This window comes from Hylobates moloch, unplaced genomic scaffold (genome assembly GCF_009828535.3).
Source record: "Hylobates moloch isolate HMO894 unplaced genomic scaffold, HMol_V3 SCAFFOLD_11, whole genome shotgun sequence".
Lineage (NCBI taxonomy): Eukaryota > Metazoa > Chordata > Mammalia > Primates > Hylobatidae > Hylobates > Hylobates moloch.
In genome coordinates this window covers 28,935,588-28,958,577 of record NW_026652286.1, presented here as the reverse complement: position 1 = coordinate 28,958,577, position 22,990 = coordinate 28,935,588, and the positions used below count along the sequence as shown (strand labels likewise).

General features: G+C 50.1%; 1 protein-coding gene across 11 annotated transcripts in view; it reads right to left on the bottom strand.

The window, feature by feature from the left end:
* PTPN5 (protein tyrosine phosphatase non-receptor type 5) overlaps positions 1-22,990 on the bottom strand; it is a 63,982-nt gene that overhangs the window by 9,010 nt on the left and 31,982 nt on the right. For 8 of the 11 annotated variants that reach the window (XM_032166436.2, XM_058446536.1, XM_032166430.2 and 5 more), the window contains 6 exons: positions 7,545-7,738; positions 6,861-6,968; positions 6,531-6,614; positions 5,801-6,042; positions 4,138-4,327; positions 1,422-1,506 (listed from right to left, as the gene is read on the bottom strand). In XM_032166436.2, coding sequence (XP_032022327.1) covers positions 1,422-1,506; positions 4,138-4,327; positions 5,801-6,042; positions 6,531-6,614; positions 6,861-6,968; positions 7,545-7,738 — 903 coding nt within the window. Of the gene's footprint in view, positions 1-1,421; positions 1,507-4,137; positions 4,328-5,800; positions 6,043-6,530; positions 6,615-6,860; positions 6,969-7,544; positions 7,739-7,900; positions 8,035-10,487; positions 10,571-22,582; positions 22,669-22,990 lie in introns of those variants that run through there. The other 3 variants (XM_058446538.1, XM_058446540.1, XM_058446539.1) reach the window with 3 other exon arrangements.

Below are 22,990 nucleotides of genomic sequence, written 5' to 3'. Positions count from 1 at the left end.
CTATTTACATCTAAATCCTCAGCCCCTGGGGCAGGAGCTGAGGAAGTGTGTGCCCAGTGAATGAGAGAACAAACCTCAGCATGTCCTGGATCTGAGAGGTAGCCTCTGCTCAGCCTCACCTGCCCTCTGCACTCCCCAACCCAGTCTCTGAGGGCACAGGGTCCATTCTTGCCGGACACAGACAAGATTCTTCAATGGGCTGGGGGCCTGGAGGCTCAGGGCATGGTTGGAGGCAGCTCCAGCCTCTCGGAATGCAGCGGGGATTGCATGGCATCCTGGTCTGCTCCCACCTTCTCCCAGTGGCCATTCTGAGCGGCCAGCAAAGTCCAAGGTTCTAGGATACTCGAGTCCCTCCCTCCAGGTAGGGCTGGGATCGGGGAGGGCAAGACGAGGGAAGAGGTGAGCATCCCTGAATAATGCATCCTGGCCTTAAATGGCGCTTTGTTTAACCAGAACTACCTAGAGACTGTGTAACCATAGCAACTACAAGTCGATATTTTAAAAGTTAAAAATAAGTCATGACATCTTACATGTTGTTGGAGATGCTGATGGCAAAACTGCTTTTTAAAAGCCTTGCTACTCCACAAACTGAATGGAGTGGTTTACGGGGATTCACTGTCAACAAGTCAACGCCCAGGCTAGCCCTGGGGCCTGGGGTCAGAACTTGGCGAGCGTGGCAGGCTCATCGACGCTTGATAAAAGTTATCTGAAAATGATACCCCAGGGCTGAAAGAGGAGCATCAGGTCACCTGGTCTAACTGCTCCCAAAGGAGGAAAACCCCTTTCAGACCTTCTAGGGGACTGCTCATGACGCCTCACTCGAATACACTGAGTAACAGGGAGCTCACTCCCTGACAGAGACAACTCATTTGCCTGTGGGAGTGGATGTCCCTGTTAGAGGGCTTACAACCCGACCACACTCCACACAGTGTAGACAGAGAGCCTGACTCCGGGATCACAGAGGCCCAGGTCTGAAATTCAGCTCTGCACTTCCTAGCTGTGGGACTGCGGGTGAGCCACTTAACCTCTCTAAGCCTTAACTTCCTTTCCTTAAAATCTGCCCACTCGGAAAAGATAGAGGATGTGAAAGGTGACCTTTCGGTTACCACAGTGTGGCTAGGAGCTGCTGTCATTACCACCCTTTCTCTCTGGGTTTCTAGAGGGCCCAGCACAACACGTGGCCAGGCAGGGCAAAGGACCACAGAGTGCTGTGTGAGGAAATGAGCTCGCCGCCTCTGGCCTCACCGGGGTGGTGCTTCCCTTCAGCCAGCAACCCCCAGCCCTCTGTCCCGCCTCCTCCAGTGATGAGTGTCCCGTCACCGCTGGAGGCCCAGCTGTGGGCTTACGGTCCTCCTCAGGGTGAGGGGGTCCCCAGGGGAAGCTGAGCCTGCCCCCATCCCTCTGGGGCAGCGAGTACTCACTGGGAAGTATGGTTTTGTACCGGTTCTTCCGCACCAGCCCAGGGATGTCATACTCTTTCGGATCCACAAAGTTCATGGGGATTTCCTGTGGAAGGAGGACACGAGGTGTGAGCAGCTATGGGCCCTCACAGATGTTTGAATCCAGGGGACGCTGTGCCCCCAACTCCTAGCCCAGGGACTGGCTTGAGTGCACGCATTCATTCAACAAACACTTACTATTAAGAGAGTTAGTGCTCACGAAGCATTCAGAACAGTGCCTGGCACATGCCGAGTGCGTAATAAATATTATAATGACTATTGTTTATGGAGAGCCAGCCTGGCATATATAGACAGTCAATAAATAGCTGATGAATGAAGAAAAAGACAAAAAGTGACCTGGCCAATGGCTGCCTTCTTCCACGCTCCCTGGGCAGCATTCCTCCCCGGGCATCCCTATCTCGGGATCTGGGTTCGTGCTGCTTGCTCTGTGGTAACGCACACCCCATCCTCATCTCATGTCCCGCCTCCTCTGAGAAGCCTTCCCTGATTCTCCAGAAGGAGAGAAGCCTCTTTCTGAGATCCCAGGAGTATCTGCACCTCCCAACCACTGTCTGTGTCCAGAGCTCTGAGTCTGAACTTCTCTCCTGGCATGTGAGGGCTTCTCAAATCTGGCCTCCCTTTACTTCCAGTTAGGCCTGTTTCTCCCGTTGTTAATCTGCTGTTTTCAGTCCTGCCTCTGAGTCTGAGCTTGTGACGTTCTGCCTCCTGAGGGCACTGGTCTCCCCTACCCCCATCTCTCCAAGTTGCTCCCACCCTTTAAAGTTCACCTCTGCCCAGGCACGGTGGCTCACGCCTGTAATCTCAGCACTTTGGGAGGCCAAGGCAGGCAGATCACAAAGTCAGGAGTTTGAGACCACCCTAGCCAACATGTTGAAACCCCGTCTCTAATAAAAATACAAAAATTAGCTGGATGTGGTGGCAGGCCCCTGTAATCCCAGCTACTAGGGAGGCTGAGGCAGGAGAATCGCTTGGAACTGGAAGGCAGAGGTTGCAGCGAGACAAGATCACACCACTGCACTCCAGCCCGGGCAACAAGAGTGAAACTCTGTCTCAAAAAAAAAAAAAAAAAAAGTTCACCTAGGAGTCTGTCTCCTTCTGACATCCTCCAGGATGACTCTCCATGCCTCTTGCCTCTGCATTTCCTTCCAGTGTGTCCACCAGCTCAGCCCTTGACTGCACCTAGCTTCACACTGTTCATTGTTTTTGGACACACTAAGTATGGGCTTTGTAAAATGAGGATCATAACACTTTCCAGGATTGTGAAAATCAAAATAAAAATACAACACATGCAAAACTGCCCCCAGAGTGGGTGCTCAGGCCACGCTCCTTCCTCAACAGTGACCCACCGAACAGGAAATGAGGTAGAGGATGTGATTCTTTCTCCAAGGGGAGATGACGGCAGTGGGAGCTCAGAGGAGGAGCTGAGGCTGGGGTGGTTGAGGAAGGCTTTCTAGAGGCGTCTGGAGTGGGTGATGATGTGAGCAAAGTCACGGCAGGAGGAAGGCACAGGCAAGGCTGGCCCAGTTTGAAGTGGACAGTCCCTGCAGGGGTGGGGCATGGGGGCATAAGGCTGGAAAAGGAGGCTGGGGCCACACCAGGTGAGGTGTGCTGATGGTGTATGCAGGTGGTACCAAGTTCTGGGGAACTTGGAGCAGCAGATCAGATGGTGATGGAGGTCTTCTCACAGGGGAGAGCTACCCGGTCCAGACAGGCCCAGGGCAGAGGCCAAAGGAAGGGAGCTATGAGGGAGGAGGCACCTGCTTCCGTACCCCTCTGGCTTCTACCAGGAGGAACTCGCCCCAGATACTCTTGGCCTCTCGCCTTTTCCTGCTCACAGAAGCGAGGAGTTACCTGTTTGGTGAATTTGGTTGAGGAATGGAGCTTTGGAGCCTCAGCCCCTTCCTTCCTCCTCCTCTCAGGGTCCTCCTGCCAGGGAAGAATTATAGGGGTGCCCCCATGGGGCAAGGTCCAAGATATGCCAGCACCCCCGCGGAGGGTGGAAAATGCATCTAATTCTGGGTGTCAGTATCGGGAGGCTCACTCTTGCTATACTCTGCTAAGCTCATTTCCAACCTGTATTTTATTGACAACAAAGGTGACATTGTGATCTCCTATGCCTTAGCTCTTAACTGGCTGAGCACTCAAGCAGGGAAACAGGGGTGCCATTTATTGAGCCCCTCAAAGTCCAATAGGAGGCAGCTGGAGGCTGCTGCAGAAGCCAGGGTGGAGGTGATTAGGACCTAAGCTAGAGCCCCAGGGGTGGTAAGGAGGGGAGGCCACTAGAGAGATTTCAAAGGCAGAAGAACATCGCTCGGCAGGAGGAAAGTGGGAAAACACAAGAGTTAGAAGTGAAGGTTCTCTGTGGCTTTCAGAGCACAGCACTGGACAATAAAGACTTAGCATTGTCACTGTACCTCCATCACCCGGCTGGGTGCTCTGCACATATTAGTCTCTTTAATCTTTGCAACAATTCTATTATTTTCATCCCCATTTTCCAGATAAGGAAACTGAAGCTCAGAGGGAAAGCAGCTTGCCCAAGATGGTGGGAGAGCTGATAATAAAGTGATACTAATCTACTGCAGATGCTGAGTTCCAGGGACCATGCTCCACCACATGGGTAGGTGGATGATTGACATAGGTCTGCACACAGTGGGGCGACCGGCTCAAGGGAACTCACAAAGAATTCCGCCTGCAGCAGGAAAGGGTCCAGGGCCTTTTCGTGAAGCTCTTCTGCTTGGAGGACACGGGAGGCGCTGAGCAGGTACTCGCGGGCGGACTCCTCACGTGGGGACATGAGATAGCCAAAGCCCTCCTCGTTGCAGCCCGGAGTGCACATGTCCAGGGTCAGGGAGACATTGGAACCCCTCCTGGAAGGACCAGGAAAGGGAGTGTGAGCCTCTGGGGCAGAGGGACGGGCATGAGCTGGGGTCTCCAGGGGTGGGAAAATGAGGGAGGGAGAGATCAGCTGGGAACAGAGTGGGGTTGAGGAAGAGGAGTGGGAGTATGACAAGACCCCCTGTCAAAGAAGCGTGAATCTCAGCCCTGAGGCATTGGCCTGACTCCCTATCTCCTGCCTCCTGCAGTGGAGATGTTAACTTAGCGGGGATTTGGGGCTCCAGTTCTAAAAGTTCCATCCAAAGCTACCCCAACATGGCCTTACCCTGGACTCTCCTCCATCACCGTTGGAGGAAGTTCTACCCTGTGATCCCCAGGAAGCTCAGAGAGGGGACACCTGCCCGAAGCACAGAAGCAGGGCTTGGGCCTGAGAGGATGGCTCCAGACCCTCCCCACTGCAGTCCTGGGCCCAACAGCCCTGGGATGAGGCTGCTGGTGAGTCAAGGACATATTGTCCAGGAGAGGCCAGGACTCCAGCTGTTAGGAAGGAGGGAGTCCCAGGAGAAGCATGGTGGCCGCAAGGATGTCTACAATGGGCAAACTCTACTATACTCAGAGTCTCAGACCACAGGACAGGATGGGGCTTCATTACATAGAGGGGGAAACTGAGTCCCCATGAAGGGCCAAGAGTTGTCCAGGCTCTCCCAGTAAGGCGGTGGCAGAGCTGAAACAAAAAGCTAGGTTTCCTGACTCCACACCCAGTGTTCTTTCCATGACATCACACGGGTAACTCAAATTTGGTGTGATCTGGCTTACCCACCTAGACTCTGAAAAGAGGGTGTCTACACTTCTCAAAGTGTGCTCTGTGGAACACTATGAGCTACCCTATAAAAACAGGTTCTAACTGGGTACCCAGGTACATAAAGATGGCAACAATAGGAACTGGGGACTACTAGAGGAGGGAGGGAGAGAGGCGGGCAAGGGTTGAAAAACTAACTGCTGGCTACTATGCTCAGTACCTGGGTGATGGGATCATTTGTACCCCAAACCTCGGCATTATGCAATATGCTCAGGTAACAACACTGCACATGTACCCTCTCAATCCAAAACAAAAGTAAAGAAAAAAAAAAATAGAGTTCTGTGGTCAAGTGACTCTGGGAAATGCCACATACTGCCCCCTTGCTGGTTTACAATGAACACAAGCATGTTAAAGGCCCTGACAAGTCCTGCAGCAAAGAAACCCACCCAAACTTACTTGAGCATGGGAGAGTGTGTGTGAACATGTGTACACCTATGTGTGCATGTGCAGTAACAGTATTTCTCAGCATTGATCTTGGGGCACTTTGATCTCTATGAATGACCTGGATAGCACGTATCTACACTGGCTAAGCTATGAGGCCAGCTCTGCCCTGGGCACCGAGAGTCAGAGTCAGGCATCCACTCTTCTGATCAGGAGCTAAGAGCTCGAGGGCCCGTGGAGCCCACCCCTCCTCCACCCCTCCCACCTCTCCTGCAGACCCATGGACTTGACGGTGAGCGAGGTGGGGTCGGCCTCAGGCTTGATGTCCATCACACAATCAAACACAGGAGTCTCGGGCACCGGGTCGAGGTCCAGGAAGTCATCCTCGATTTTCTCCTCCATCCACTCTGAGTAGGTGAAGGAGGGCTGGCGGCTCACTGACTGGCGCCTGTCCTCAGGGGGCAGTGAGGTGGGTGGCTCTGGGGGTGTCCTCAGGAGGTGCCACACCTGGTTGGGGTGTACAGCATCACAGATCTGGGACCATGCTGGCTGCCCCCCGTGTTCCTGGAGTGCCCATGGGATTGATGCCCCGCCACTCCCTCCGTGTGTCTAGAGCAGCCCTGCTTTCCTGGGAGTTGTCCACAAGGCACTGCCCCTGGCCTCGATGGAATGCTCCATGCTCACTCTCCCTCCCTGCCCCTCCCTCTCCCAGCTCTCTGTTTCTTGTGGCTTCAGGCCTTCTCAGTGGGGCTTGGGAGTTCCTACACCAGTCTTCTCCCTGTCTCATCCCCTTTCCTTAGCCCAGATCACTGCAAACCAATTTTCGGAAAGGAGGAGGCTCTTGCCCCAGGCTGGCACACTTGTGCAAAGAGATAGGTATCCCTCCTTGCCCTACCCAGAACGTCCAGCCTGTAAGTCAGATGGGAGCTGGTAGAAATCCAGGCCTCAAGGTCACAGGAGGACAACCTTGAGGTTGGGGTCAGGAGGCGCCTTACCAGGGTGGTAACGAGGACCAGGACCACGGACAGAAAGACCAGCAGCAGACTGGGGACTCCCCACGTCCCAGAGTCAAGCCAGGCCTGGGGAACATCAGATAAACAGGTCAGGGTGGTGGTGGGGGCACAGTTCTCAGCTCTTGCAATGATGACAAAACCAAGACTCTGAAAATCACGTCCCAGGTCTGGGGTGGGGAGCAGGCAGAAGAACTTCAGGGGCTTGGAAGTATCTTCTGAACTCAGAGAAGCCTAATCTGGAGGTTGGGGAGGGTGGGACTAGAGGCCCCCAACAGATCCCTGCTACCCCAGGACTCCCCAAAGCTTACTCACCGTGGGTTCCAGCTGTTTCAGGAGCGTCAGCAAAGAGGAGACGAGGTTTGTGGCGTTCTGTGACCAGACGTGGCCATAGCCGCTGAACCAGAGCACCCCGCAGGCAAGCTGGGGCACAAGGGAGCAGGATGAGTATGGAGCCGGCCCCTTCCCCCGTGTTCCCCCGGCAGAGCTCACCTGTGGCCTCAATCTGGCCCTGCATGGAGGCCCCTGAACCTCTAAGGTCCAGACTGGGCAGCTGAGAGCAGGGCCCCGGTGCTGCGTGCCCAGGGGAGGCCTCAGGACTCTCCTTGGAGAAAAGCTGACTGAAGGGAACCAAGAGAAAGCCCTTTCCAGAGAGGACCTCACAAATATGTACATCAAAAGGGTAGTCTCCCAGAAAGGCCTCCACAGACAGGAGTTCTCAGGAGAACGCTGCAGGGCTGGGAGGTCAGGGGTCGGGGAGGCCCTGTGTTCCGGATTCTTAGGTTAGGGAGGCAGGGTGTAAGGTCTCAGCTGCTGATGCGGTAGCTCAGAATTCCAGCCTTCCCCTCATCCCAGCCTTGAGGGCTTGGAGCTCCTGAGGAACACCAGGGAGGCCCCTTATCCTCCTGCCTAGCAGGTGGCCATCCTGGGGAGGAAGTGGGAGGCTGGCCCTCTGCCCACCCTCTCTCCAGACCCTTGTGAGGCCTGTGCCATCCTTACCAGGAACTGTGAGGCAGCGAACAGGCACAGGCTGCTCCTGACAGTGAGGGAGTGGCTCCCAGCGCCTCGAGGTGGTGGCTTCTGAGCTGGATCTGAGGGCGGCAAGGGAGGAGGGGGTGGCGGCATCTCTCTCTGTGAGTCCCGGAGCCCTTCAGCCTCGTCCAGTGCCTCCATCACTATCGGCTGGGGGAGACCTGTGGAAGATGGGCCATGCGGGCCGATGACTCCGGCCCTGTCCACAGGCAGAGCCCTGCCACCCCTTCTGGGGTGGCTGTGGCTGCCTCTCAATCTGGGATCAGTCAGCGTGGCTCCACTTCCAGCAATCACCCTCGATTAGCAAAGCAATATTCACCTACCTTCGTCAGAAAGAGCTAAGTGTGGGTGGACAAATTATTTCTCTTTTATTTCTCCAGTAACAGAGTTAAAATGGCAGGAGGTTTTCCAGGGAGTTAATATGGTTGTATTTACGCAGCTTCATTCTTTTCCATTTCTTAAGGAAACAAAAAACAACCACCTCAAACTCAATTAAAAAAGCAGCAGCAGCAGAAAAAAAAAAAAAAAGACATGGCATAACCAGGCTATGACCCTGAGCAACCCACCCACGCCTGCCCTGTGGATTTTTGTCTCATGTGGGCCATGCCCCAACTGGGGCTGGAGGCCGGACTCTTGACAGACCACAGCCATGTGCCCCCACCCCATCTCAAGACTCCTTGCACACTGAGAGAGGCTGGGGGCAGTTAGGGCGAAGTGCAGGAAAATCCTGGTGTAGCAGAATTGATACCAGATGTCTGGGGCCACTTCTGGGTCTGTCCCTAGTGATTCCGGAGAGTCACTCCCTCTCTGGATCTTGTTTCCCCACCTGGAAGACGGGGTTTGGGTTCAACCCCAGTTTTTCTAACTGTGCTTTACAGAGCCCTAGTGTTTTTTCAGGTGCACAGGGGCTGAGGCCCTATGTCTGCCCTTCAAGGGCAGAAGCTCTGCCTGTCCCTGTACCATATACTGGATTTCTGCTAAGATTATTTCAAGGCAGAGTTCTGCTACTAAAGAGTCTGAATACGATTGGCTTAGATCTGAGCCCCTGGCTATAGCACGGGGATTCTAGCTGCGGCCACCTTGGTGAGTCCCAGATATTGGAGGTCTGCACCCAAACTCACAGGATTTAGGGACCTAAACATGGATGTCCCTAAATGGGGACATCTTCTTGATGTTCCCTGCCAAGAAGAGAGGGACCAAAACATGGATGTATACAGTTTGACAGCTGGGAAGGGGCTGTCTACATATCATGTTGTATATGGGACAATGGACTTGGGTGACAACAGAACCATGTGGGCCCAACATAGCTGTTTGTCCATGAGCTGCTCGCTCACTTGACAAACATTTACTGAGCATCTCCCATGGCCTGGATCAAGACTGTGGTGCAGAGAACCCGGTCCTGGAGCTGTGTTTGTAGCACAGGCTCCCGCTTCCCAGCCGGGCCCATTTCAGCTGCACTCCTTGCAGTTCCTCAGGTAAGCCCGCCCCCTGTGCTTTGACATGCTGTTCTCTCTGCCTGGAACATCCCTCCAACACCCTGCTCCCCTCCCCTGCCTCCCACACACTTTGCCAAGGTAACAATCTTGTAGACCTCAATCAGATGTCCCCTGAAGTAGGTCCTGCTCTATCACCTATGAGCACCCCATGCCTCTCCTTCATATCATCATCATCAGCAGCAGCAGCAGCAGCAGCAATATGCCTGGAATGTGCAGGGGCCCTTCTCTGTGTGCCTTACATGGGTTAACTTCTTTATTCTTCACAGCACCCCTATGGAGTTGCTACTACTATTATCCCCATTTTACAGAAGAGGAAGATGAGGTGCAGAGAGGTTAACAGAGCTGCCCAAGGTTGCCTAGCTGGTAAGGGTGGAGGTGGCTTCAATCCAGGGCAGTCAGATAGGCTTCAGGCTACATTACACTTGCCATGGGTTGTAAAATAATTTTTGAATATCATCTCCTCTACCCACCAAGAAGTTCCATGAAGGCAGAGTGGTATCAGCTTTGTTCATCCCGATGTCTACAGCATGTAGCATAAGTCCTGGTGTGTAAGGCTACAATAAATGTTTACTAAATGAGTGAATGATGATGGGCAAAGGATACTCTTTTACTCAGTTTTTTTTGCCTGATAAATGGAGATAATAATATATATATATATATATATATTTTTTTTTGAGATGGAGTCTTGTTCTGTCACCCAGGCTGGAGTGCAGTGGCGCGATCTCGGCTCACTGCAACCTCCGCCTCCTGGGTTCAAACAATTCTCCTGCCTCAGCCTCCTGAGTAGCTGGTATTGCAGGCGTGTGCCACCATGCCTGGCTAATTTTTGTATTTTTAGTAGAGACAGGGTTCACCATGTTGGCCAGGCTGGTCTTGAACACCTGACCTCAAGTGATCCACCCACCTTGGCCTCCCAAAGTGCTGGGATTACAGGCGTGAGCCACTGCGCCTGGCAGCTGTTATAAATATTTTAGATACTACAGATGAAACACCTAGCATAGTGTTCAGCATTTAGTAAGTACCCAATAAATGGCAGATTATAATGCTAACACATAATTCTTGCCTTCAAAAGGCTCCAGTCTCGTGGCTAAAACAGACCAGTAAAGACATGTTTACAATACAGTGCATTAAGCAATAAATCTGAGAGCCAGTGGAGTCTAAGAGGGTCATGGGAGGGCATCTACCTTTGTCCATGGAGGTTATAGTTCCTGACCACCTGAGCAGTCAGCTCAGATCCTGGGAGCAAGGTGAAAAAGGAAAAGCTGCTGCTAAAAGAAGGATCTATGGGAAGGGAAGAGTTGCTACTATTGATAAGCAGGGGGTTGATTTATCAAGGGGCAAGGTCTCTGTCCACACACAGTTGACAGGTGATGCCAAATATGGAACGGTGGGAAGGGACAGACCCAGGGGTTACCTGGCTTCTGTGCCTTGGTTCTGCAGAGCACATACTTGGACCTTGGGCAATCCCTTCTTCTCCCTGGATCTCAGTTTCCTTATCTGTAAAAAGACGGGCTTGAACTAGAATTCAGCGCTTCTTAGATGTTTCTGCAAACCTCAGAGGAGAGGGAACATGGGACTATGGGAAATAACATGATCTTGGACTTGGCTGCATTTTTTTTTTTTTTTTTTTTTTTGAGACAGAGTCTTGCTCTGTCACCCAGGCTGGAGTGTAGTGGCGTGATCTTGGCTCACTGCAACTTCCACCTCCTGGGTTCGAGCAATTCTCCTGCCTCAACCTCCTGCGTAGCTGGGACTACAGGCACAAGCCACTGTGCCTGGCTAATTTTTGTATTTTCAGTAGAGACGGGGTTTCACCATGTTGACCAGGCTGGTCTTGAACTCCTGACCTCAGGTGATCTGCCTGCCTTGGCCTCTCAAAGTGCTGGGATTACAGGCATGAGCCACTGCGCCTGGCCTGTATTAAGACATATGGGTGTTCTGTATTCTACACTACAATATATTTTTACTCGTTTTGATATGAAAATAATGTGTTTTATTTCCCTCTCCTAAAGCTCTGAATCACAAATTTTGCTTCAGGAAGATGTGTGACATTTATCCTATGGCTTTGCCCTCAGGGATACATGCACCCCAGTCTGAGAAGCACGGAATTTACCTGCAATAAAACATTATGCAGCCATTATAAATGACTCTGCTGATGAATATTTGATAAACATGGGAAAAAATTTTGATGGTATGGACTAAGAAAGGCAAGGTTACAAAACAGTATAATCTCACTGACCTTAAAAATTAAGAAAGTATAAATATGTCTATAAAAAGATAGCAAATACCTGATGTGAGATTAGAGGTTAACATGAGATAGAGATCATACAGCATGGAGCAGTGAACTCTTGGCATACAGTAAGTGCTTAATAAATGTTGTACACAGTAAATGGGAAGACTAAAGCCAGGTAGCAACACCAGGTCTTTGGGGTGGGGTAAGATTAGAGGTGATTTCATTTACATATCCTAAATTTCCTCTAATAGATAAATATATATGTGTGTGTATACATATACAGACACATGCACACATGTATTTGTAGTAAGAAAAATATTTTTTTCAAAAAGATCAAAGTTCTGAGTTGATATCATGAAGCCTAGTCAGGATTCTCAGGTTTCAGGCCTCGACTCCCACCTGTCACATCTAAATGCATACACTGGGATGTAAGAGATTGACAGAGTATGCGTGGCTCTGTGAGACCCACCCAGCAGCAGAACAGCCACTCCGGAGGCAGGTCCCTCGGAATATGTGTGATCATTACTTTTGCATATGAAAGATAGGTTAACTGTCTTGCACATTATGGAGGTGGTAGGAAAAACGGCAGGCTTGTAGGGCCCTAGATGTGTAGCTCAGAGAGGGGGTGGCTTACAATTTTTTTAAGACTACTGGTCACCTGGCAGCCCTGGGGACCAGATGCATCCAACCGATGGGTATTTACTGGGCAACTGGTAGATGTACATCTTTCAGAGCAGGATTTATTTAGATATTTTTCTGGGTAGAAGTCTGACTTTTTTTAATCCAGCAAGATATGTTTCAAACACACACTATATTCTGCACATAATTTTTGGGGAGATGCATGGACCTCAGGTTAAGAACCCCTGATCTCAGGGGTGGGCAGTGGATGTCTATGATGGAAATTGGTGTTAGTTTCAAAGACGGAGAACTGGGCTAGGGGCCTGCCACTCTGGTTTTAGTCTCTGCTGATTTGTGCATGAGTCCAACACACATTTATTGAACACCAATTATATGTCAAGCACTGGGAACACAAAGATTCAATGTCATGCAATTCAGAAAAGTATTTACTGGGTGCCGACTTTGTCAAGCATGGGGCTAGGCTCTGGGGTTATAGCAGTGAAGGAAACAGCCTCCACTTGCACAGACCACTGTGGTCCTAGGCCCGTTTGTTCTTTTGGGCTCTGTCCTGCTCCTAGAAATGATGTCAGCTCTTATTCTTTCCCTGCCCTCTCCTTTACTCACTATCTTGTTCTGGGAATAATACCACCTCACTGGGATGGCTCTCTGCAGTTCCCAAAGTGCCTCTGCACACGCAATTGCATTTGCTTCTTTCGACAGCCCTATGAGGTAGACACGATCATCGTCAGCCCTGTTTTGTCACAGAGAGGCAGCTGCTTGTGTCAAGGGCTGGCTTTTCAGTAGTTCACAGCGAGGTGGCTGCTTTGCCACGCATGAAACCCTGACTCAGAGGCAGCTTGCTGACAAGTGATTTAACATCAGGCTCCTCATGGGCTCACCTCTTGCACAGGATGATGGGATTTTCCAGGCAAGAAAAATCAAGGCTTAGAGAGGTTAAGTGTCTTGCCCAAGTAAGTGCAGACCTGAGATTCAAACCCAGGGCTTTCCAGCATCAAGTGATGTTTCCATTTTGCCATGCCCGCTTCTCAGTAAAGGGTCACTGCAGCAAGGCAGGGAGGTCCTGTGTCTGGGTTCAGAGAGGGGGGCGGGTGGAACCTTGAACCTTAATAAGCTGCATGGGGGCCACGACGCAGATTTTGTGCCCGGTCCCCAGCTGATGGAGCCTCAAAGTATACATATGGTATGGAGGGAAGGAAACAAGCCCTGGAAGGCAAAGCTCAGTATCCCAGGCCAAAGCTGTAGGATCCTGGGTAAGGCATACAGGCAAATGGCCTTCAGATTTCACCTGAGTCACAGGGAAACACTATGATCCCTCTCCTGTCACCCAGCTCCCAAATCCCACCATTGAACTCTGCAGCTACTCTGTGCCCTGGAGCTGGTGCCGCCTGAGCTGCAGAACTGTGGCTGCTCCTGTCAGTGACTCATTCTTTGAGCTCCCAGGCTGCCAGCCCACCGGAACTGGAGTGGAAGGCTGGCTCAGCCTGTTCCTGTTTACATGAGAAAGCAAGCTCTGTCCCAGGTAGCTTTTCTTCCCTTCCCAATGTGGCCAGCAGTCACAGGCAGCCCTACCCAAAAGAACATGACACTCAGACCTGCCCGGACTTCATGAACTACCAGCTGTCAGAGCCTGATGGGTCCTGAGGGACATCTGGTTCAGCTGGTTAATTTCTCAGATGGAAAAACAGGCCCAGAGAGGGGAAGTGGCTTGCCCAAGGTCCACAGCCAGCCAAGGGCAGAGCCTGAACGTTGAAGACTTACTGTGTGCTGGGTGCTGTTCCAAGTGCTTTACATGTATTAACACATTTAATCCTCACAACAATCCCAGAAGGTAGGCGCTGCTCTTACCTCCATTTTACACATGAGGAAACTGAGGCACAGAGCCGTTAAGTCACTTGGCTGAGGTCTGCTAATAAATAGGTAGAAGCTAAGACTAGAACCCAGGCAGACTGCTTCCAGAGCCCATGCTATTAGCCACACACGAGATGAGACTAACTCCCTAGGCCTAGGACCAGGCATTCTGCCTCCCACACCACTTCATTGTTAACAAGTCTCCAGCAGTCCCACCCCTCAACCATCTGGGTAATGATGCTGGGCTCCATGGCCTGTCACTGTGTCCAAAATGCCACCAGTAGACACTGACTTCTTGTTCATAGGATTGCTGCTCCTATCTCATTGTGGGGACGGAGGGTGATACAGGAGCGGTAGGGGTGACCTTGGGCAATTTCCCAATAGCTCTCTCCTGTGAAGAGATGAATCCACAGGGAGGATTTGCCTTCCCTTATCCTCCTATCCTGCCAGCTTGGAGCCAGGCACATTGTCAGTCTTATGCTGTTCAATATTCACAACTGTGCTGCAGGTTGACATGATTGCCCACATCTTACATGGGGAGCCACTGAGGCACAGAGAGGTTAAGTGACTTGCCTGGGATCACAGAGCCAGACGGTGACAAAACTGGACTTGAACCCAGGTTGGTGGGTCTCCACAGTCTATGATTTTTCTCTTATTCCACAGAAAGGTCTGGAAACCCACAAGGGGGATGGGTGGAGCAGGTTTGCCTACCCGGCCTATTTTGAAGTTTTGCCTGGATAGGTCCAGAATCGAAGGAGGTACTGCTAGAGGAACTGAGAAGGGCAGAGTGGTGGAAGAGTCTAGAAGGAATAGGCCCAATCAGCCACTTCTACCACTGCAATATCACACCCTCAGCACTCCCGTGGGCTCTGAGAGGAAGAGCCTGGCCTCGCTGGGCACTGCTGTCGTCTCTGTACTCACTGGGAGAGGCTGGAGGTGGCTCCCTATTTTCTGCTGCCTTTTGCGGGTGTGTAGCAGGCAAAGTAGGTGTTAGAGGATATACGGTGCTGAAGAGCAGAGTCCCTGCAACAAGGCAAACACTAACCAAGCACTTGCTCTATGCCTGGCCCTTCACTAAGATTATCTCCTGCCTTAAAGATGTTCTATGTTTCAACCTCAACACTGACCAACAGCAATCCTAGTGAGAGAAGCCCTGGAGGAAAAAATTTCTAGCTTCTCCCAGCAAAGGCAAATGCAAACAGGTGGTGGATTTGGAATTCTGGGAATTTGTACTGGCTCTCTGCAACCCCTCCACCCTGTTAGTCCTGCTGATCAGTGAGCAACACGACCAAGAGATCAACAGGAGGAGGTAGGAAGATGATAAGGGTTTGGGACAGCAGCAAGTCCATCTCGGATGGTAAACTGGCTGAAGGCAGGGCCCAAGTCTTGTTCATCTCCACACTCTCCAGGCAGGCGGGATGGGGGTGGGAAAAGGAATCAAATTTTGACATAAAAATATTCCGGACTAAAACATGGGTGCTCACCACTTATCAGCTACATGACTTAGGCCAGTTGTTTAACCTCTCCGTAACGTAACTCCTGTGGTGGTCTTAAAATATGTCTGTAATTCTTCACTACTTCTCCCATCAATAGGTGGCATCTATGTCCCCTCTCTGGCTGATTGCCCTGATGGAGTGAAGGCGGCAGAAGTGATGTTATAGGGCTGTAAGGCTAGGTCATAAGAGTCCATGTAGTCACCGGGCATGGTGGCTCACCCTGTAATCCCAGGACTTTAGGAGGCCGAGGCAGGCGGATCACATGAGGACAGGAGGTCGAGACCAGCCTGGCCAATATGGTAAAACCTCGTCTCTACTAAAAATACAAAAATTAGTCAGGTGTGGTGGTGTGCGTCTATAGTCCCAGCTACTCAGGAGGCTGAGGCAGGAGAATCGCTTGAACTCGGGGGGCAGAGTTTGCAGTGAGCCAGAGAGCACGCCACTGCACTCCAGCCTGGGAGCCAAGAGCGAAACTCCATCTTAAAAGAGCAAATAAACTTGCCTCATAGGACTTAGAGGATGCCATGAATGAAAACATGCCAAATGCTTAGCCTGCTGCCTGGCACATGGTGAGTACTCAATAAATGGTAGCCAGAATCTAGAGATGATGGGGAAAGGGGAGAGTGAGAGAGAGGCAGCAGTAAGGATTTCCCTTTCATCTGCCAGATGAGCCTCCCAGGAGGACAATGGGTGCCCCACCTGGACATGGGCAGGGGCTTTGAGGCTGCTGGTTGGCAACTGGGGTCGGTGGATGGAGTGGGCATGGACTGGGGGTGGAGGAGTTTTGTCTCTGCCAGCTAATTAAGTCCAGAATGCTAACGAGCTTTCAAAACAAAACACAACTCAAGTACTCTTTGGATGGGATATAATAAAATGGTTCTATCTGAAATTGCAAACAGCTTTGTTGCTGCAAACAAAGGCTCAGTTCTTTGTGTCTCTTTGGTGTGGAGGCCCAGAAGTACGAGGGTGAAAAGGGTCAATGAAACTCTGAGGGTGTTGCTTCCCCCAGCAGCTGCCCATGCTGAGAACTAAAAGAGCTGACAGCAGAGGCCCTGCGGCAGTGAGGTACCAGAGGTCCCCAGTGCCTGAGACTTAAGCACAAATGCTTGGGGAGGAAGGGACAGACTTGAGAGAGCATCTTGCTCCATCCTCTCATTTCAAAGATGAGAAAACTGATGAGATCCAGAGAATAAGAGGCAAAACCAGGACTGCCATGCTCATCTTTAAGCCTCTAGTTCAGCTCTCTCATTAAGCTAGCATATGAAGTTCAACAGGGATTGCCTGTGGATATCTGGAAAGTCTAAGGCTTGAGGCCCCATGGCAGTGGAAGGCTGGGTCCTGGCTTGGGGTTCTTTGAAGGGTCCTGTTAAATGCCCTCAGAGGTCTAGGAAAGTCCAGGTGACAGGAAGTGAACTCTTCAGCCCAAGGTCCCCCCAGGACAGCAGGGCAAATCCCAAGCCTCCAGAGGCTGCCACCATCAGATGGTCTTTGCAACCTGGGAGGCTCACATCACGTTCTCAAGGTGTCAGGGGGCCTGGACTCTCTGGCTGTGGATCTTCGGCATCCATCTCACTACCTCAGGGGGCCTTCCAAGTGTCCTGTAAATTCAAAGAGTGGGACTACGGGTCTTTTAGGGTCCTTCTATCTCTAAAGATCCACTGTTACTTAAAAATAAATCTGAACCTCTGCTTTAGTTTAATTCAATGGCTTCCCTTTGTTCTTAGGATAAAGACCAAAATCTTTGCCCTTGCCATGGCTAACAACAAAGGACCACCATGCTCTGGCCCCTGCTTACCTCCCCAGACTCTACCCACACCTTCTCCTAGTTTTCTCTGCTCTGGCTTCTTCCAGATTCTCTGTTGGAACCAGTATGGGAAGCAGAAAAGTCTGGAAACTGGTGGTTCTGCTCTAGGATGTTAATGTCAAGGAAATCCTCATACAGTCCCCAAGGGTGCATGTAAGCCAATGTTCTCTCCTGTGCTACCTGTGGTGGGGGTGGGGGAGTAGAGACATCTGCAAGCCCATGGCTGGGAAGCTGGCGGGCCAAGTGTTCGGGGACATCTTGGGGAGTGCTGTGCAGCCCTTAGGAGCAAAGGATCAGAGTACCATGGCACCATGGCGGAACTTAGAAACACTGTATTCAGTAAAAAGAACAGGATTTAACACAGTACAACATGCACAATTAAAAATATAGACACAAAAAACATCACCCATTCTGCAAGGGCACATAGCAACAAAAAACACACATTAAACACATTACCTATCGAGAGAGGGGGCACAGCAGTGGGACATGAAAGGAAGTAAATAAGTGAATAAAACTAAAGAGAGAGCCTGTATGGCCCACTGGAGATAACAGGACCGTGCACTGAGGAGTATGATGGATGATGCTCTAGAAATTCTCGAAAACCACCTTTTCCTCTCCAAGTAAACCCAAAACAAAACCACCGAGTTGGAAGTTGAGCCAAGGTCCAATGGGGGAAACAATGAACGGAAATTGAGGGCCCTTCACCCTGTCTGCATCCTGGAACTGACAGAGCTGGAGAGAGAGAAACCCTGGCTGTTTGGGAATCAACAACTCTGAAGGGAGAAAGACTCATGGACTGAGCTGCAGCACAGCCGACTGTCAAGGAGACCCCTGAATCTCGTTTCCTCCGAGCTGGTTCACCAACATGACCTCTGAGTCATTTTCTGGGCTTTCTACAGGGAGAGGGGAATTCCATGCCTTGGTGGCTGTCTCCAAGAATAACCAGCCCCATTAAGATCCCCGGGGTTGGGTCAGCCCCAGGTTTCCACCTGCCAAGCTGAACCAATCAACCCAAAGGGTGGTGACTCAACTCAGAGGGCCCCCTCTCTCACTAGCTATCACTCTTGCTTGGCAAGGATTAATTAGTATTTTGGAGTGGCCAATCATTTTTTCTTAATGATTTTAGAAAATATGAATACCTCCCCCTACAATAAAAGCATAAAGCAAAACCAAGTCATCCATACTCTTGCCTCACTGAGAAAGGCGTTGTTTTCCTTTTGATGTATTTTTCTCTCATTGTAGGTGCACTTTTACCACGTGCATCGTTTTGTACGTAGGCATATCCTGAGACTATGCCTCTTTGGATTACAAGGATTCAACTTTTAAGCAATATGGCAGACAGCCTCCAAGGTGGCCCTCAGTGAACCCTGCCTCCTGGTATTCACATCCTTGTGCAGTCCCTCCTACGTGGTCCCAGGGTTAGTCTTCATGACCAATAGCACACAGCAGAAGTGAGGGCATGTCACTCTAGGATTAGGTCCTAAGAGACTGTCACTTCCATCTTGGACATGCTCTTGCTCCCTCGTGTGCTTTCTCCTGGATCACTCACTCTGTGGGGAACCAGCTGCCCTGCAGTGTGGCCACTGAGGCAGCCCGTAGAGTGTCCTGTGTGGCAACGTACTGAGACCTCTGGCCCAGAGGCTGCAAGGAACTGGAGCCTGCCAATCACCTGTGAGTGAGCTTAGAAGTGGATTCTTCAGCTACAGTCGAGTTTTGGGATTATTGCAGCCCTGGTCAACATCTTGAGATGTTGTGAGAGATCCAGCCAGATTGACTTAGGCCATGCGGCTAAGTCATTCCTGGTTTCCTGACTTAGAAACTGTGGGGGATAAGAAATGTTGTTTTAAATTGCAAAATTTTGGGGGTAATTTGTTATATAGCAAAATATAACTAATGCAAGCAGTTTTATCCCTCCATCAGGTAATATGGACTTTCATAGCAGGCTGTATTCCCACTGAGGAGAGACAGGCCTAAGAGGATGGGGGTTGCCCTGCTGCCAGATACCAGGACCCACTGGGAGGCTACTCAAGACTGACAGAGGGTGGCACTGGGCTGGGTAGAGGACTAATGCACAATTTCAAATGGTCTTCTTTGTGATTGATAAGGGGTTTGTCTCAAGCTAGGTGATGTTCAACAGGGATGTGGGAAAAAAGATGATCTTTTTCGGGCCTGACGCGGTGGCTCACTCCCATAATCCCAGCACTTTGGGAGGCCGAGGCAGGCAGATCACAAGGTCAGGAGTTCGACACCAGCCTGGCCAACATGGTGAAATCCTGTCTCTACTAAAAATACAAAAACTAGCCAGGCATGGTAGCATGTGCCTGTAATCCCAGCTACTTGGGAGGCTGAGGCAGGAGAATTGCTCGAACCCGGGAGGCGGACGTTGCAGTGAGCCGAGATCGCGCCACTGCCCTCCAGCCTGGGTGACAGAGTGAGACTCTCTATCAGAAAAAAAAAAAAAAAGATGATCTTTTTCAATATCTAATAGTCACATCAGACACAGCTCAAATAGGGCTGAGAGGGGGTAGGCTAGTGACTGGTCCTCAGAAGAAGGATGCTCTATGCAAAGCCTTGCCTTGTTTAGGAAAATGGTGTGCAATGGGAAATTCTGGGCAGGCTTCTCATCTGTATTTTAAAAGGCAATATTATCCCAGCTGACATCTGGCTTATGTCTGGTTCAGACAGCCCAGTTCCCTCTTTGCTGATAACTCTTCTTGGTCCCTTACATCCTTCACTGTTTTGTGTTTTTTTTTTTTTTTTTTTTTTTTGAGACAGATTTTCACTCCGTCACCCAGGCTGGAGTGCAGTGGCATGATCTCTGCTCACTGCAACCTCTGCTTCCCGGGTTCAAGCGATTCTTGTGCCTTAGCCTCCTGAGTAGCTGGGATTGCAGGCAAAAGCCACCATGCCTGGCTAGTTTTTGTATTTTTAGTAGAGACAGGGTTTCACCATGTTGGCCAAGCTGGTCTTGAACTCCTGACCTCATGTGACCCACCCGTCTCAGCCTCCCAAAATGTTGGGATTACAGGCTGAGCCACTGCAACCAGCCCATCCTTCAGGTTTTAACCACTTGGAATTAAAAAGAAACAGCATCAAGGTCCTAATAAACATCCCCACCTGTCCCACACATTATTTTTGTATGTGTGTGTGTGAAATTCCAAAGTTTAGAGATGTAAAGTGATTCACGCAAGATCCAAGCTCAAAAAGGGCAGAGTCCAAATTCATTCACATCCAGGGCTTCTGAATCCAACAATAAGAAACCATAAAAAAATGAGCTGTAAATAAGACTTTATGGTTTACAAACCCCCATTCACATCCATTGTCTCACTGAATTCTTATAACTACCATGAAAAAAATTGCTTTTCTCATTTCACAGTAGAAATGCCTCATGGGAGGGATGGAGCAGTACAGGGCTTGTCCAAGCCCATCAGTGAAAGGCAATGCCCAATACAAGGGCAGACACACTCAGCACTGTCCTTACACCCAGGAAAATGTCCCTCGTCCTGATCTCACACTTTGAAGGGCACTGCTCCAATCCTCCACCAGGTATGCTCCTCCTCACAGGTAAGGAGTCCAGGGAACCAAAGGGACATTCTCCCTGTAAGGCCACATATTCAAAACCCCAGATTCCCTGGTCCAACGCTCCTCAGCCTGATTCCTGGACCTGGTGGCCCTCTTTTTTGACTGCTTCATGAGAGTACACTGTGTTGTGTGTATTCCTAGAACTAGCTAAGGTGAATGTTTGCAGAAGGTGTGTTTGGAGCTCAGATGTGTGGGCTGGGGTACCCATCTACCCAAGTGCTCATGAGTGTCCTTGTGGTGCCGGACAGAGCAGGGGTGGACTGGAGACTGGCTTTCCCTAGACCCCATATTTTGGTGCAGAACTCAGAATTCTCTATTTGAACCTGGCTTTTAAACTCTCTACAAATGAATATTTGTCAGGGTGGAAGGACAACATATTTCCTTTCAAAGCTTATCAGCCTGCTTTCGAACAGTTAGCTATCTAGACATAACATATACAGCCTTACAAATGTTAGGGGTGGGACTACACACAGCTGTGCTCTTTGAAGTGGCAGGGAGGAGAGCCAAAGAAAAGAGAAGAGCAAAAGAGCCGAAGATTTAAGCAACAAAGGGTCAGTAGTTCAAATAGTGGAAGGTTGGGGAAAAGAATGAGACATGGGATGAAGGCCAAGGGGAGGAAGTTTCAGGAGAGGATGAAGCCAGTGTTAGGAGGAATGCGAAAGCTTATAAAGAGGATGTGCTGGTGGATGAAGGATGGCCACAGATTCTCTGCACTCCTCCTATCAAGAGGTGGCATTTACTTCCCATCCCTTGGATCTAGGCTGACCCTGTGACTGGCTTTGATCAACAAAATGTAGTGGAGTGACACTGTGTAACTTCTGGAGCTGGGCCTTAAGAGATCTGAAGCCTCTTTTTCGCCCCTCTTAGAGTGCTCCTTCTTGGTAATCACATAAGAAGTCTAACTACCATGAGACCACCACGCTGTGAGGAAGCCTGAGGTAGGAGCACTGAGGTGCCAGATGTATAATAAAAGCTTTCTCGGACATTCTATCCCAGCACAGAATGAGGTGTGTATAGCTGAATGAGTGACCTCAGCTGATGCCACATGGAATGCAAGAACCACCCAGCTAAACCCTGCATGACCCTCCAAGTCATGAGCAAATAAAATGGTTTTTGTTTCAAGCCACTACGTGTTGAGATCGTCAGGCAGCAACAGACAACCAAAACAGATGCTAAGATCTGAAATGAAGAAATGAGCTTCAATGGAAGGATGAGTTTTTTTTTTTTTTTTTTCCCAGATATAAAGAACTTCCTGAGAGCTGGGGTGATTTGTCCCTGAGCCAGACCAAAGAGAAAGGTAATTGCATCTGTCACTGCATATGTTAGGAGTATGATGGATGCCCATTTGTCTAAAAGGGCTTTGGCATCAACCTTTGAAGATGCGGGGGACTGGACCAGATGCATTCCTTCTTTCAGTTGCAAAGACTCTCTTTAAGTGTCATCACACATCCAGGCAACTCCCTAGAATATGAGAACCGTTTCTATCCTGGTGAAGGAAAATGGAGGATCATTCTCCCCACTAACCCTGGCCCCTTGACTATGCAAGCAGAAAACACTCCTGCTTGTGGCTGTGCTGGTTCAGTGAAGTCTCAGACCTGTGGTGGGGAGTCAAGAAAGGACCACCGGCTACACCACCCCACTCCGCTGCTGTAGAACTGGCCTGGACCTGACGCCCGAGCCCCGGGCACAGGAACACAAAGATGCGAAGGTTTTTTTCTGTTCACATTCCATATCCTGGAACAATCATCACCGTCACTATTAGCTACCATTTATAGAGCACTGTGTAATAAGCACTTTATGTCCATGAACGCATTTAATCCTCACAAAATCTCTGTGAAGATCTCATCATATTACTACCCTTATTTTAGAGTGAGGAATTTAGAACTCGCAACAGTTAGATAATTTACCTCAGGTCATGCTGTTGGTCAACAGCAGAGCTGGGATTTGAACCCAGGTCTGTTTGCCTGGCCATAGCACCCCAAGGCCTAGCTAGATGGGCTCCATCGTGGTGTCTGAGAATAGTTAGCCTCTACTATTGCTGACCAGTGGGCACCTGGGATGGTACTTCTTTTCTCAATACAATGGCATCGTTACAGAATACTGCCCAATTAGTGTTCTTGGCACATCCAAATGGTGTTTCATTTTACTTCAATTATCCATTCTGAAGACTCAAGTAAAAAACTCATTGTACCATCAATGACAATAAATATCTCTAAATGCATGTAAAGTCTTGAATGAAAACAGAACCATCAATTCAACAAAGAAATAAAAATCAACAGAACCTCTACCACTGAGTGTTGACAGCTACCAGTGAC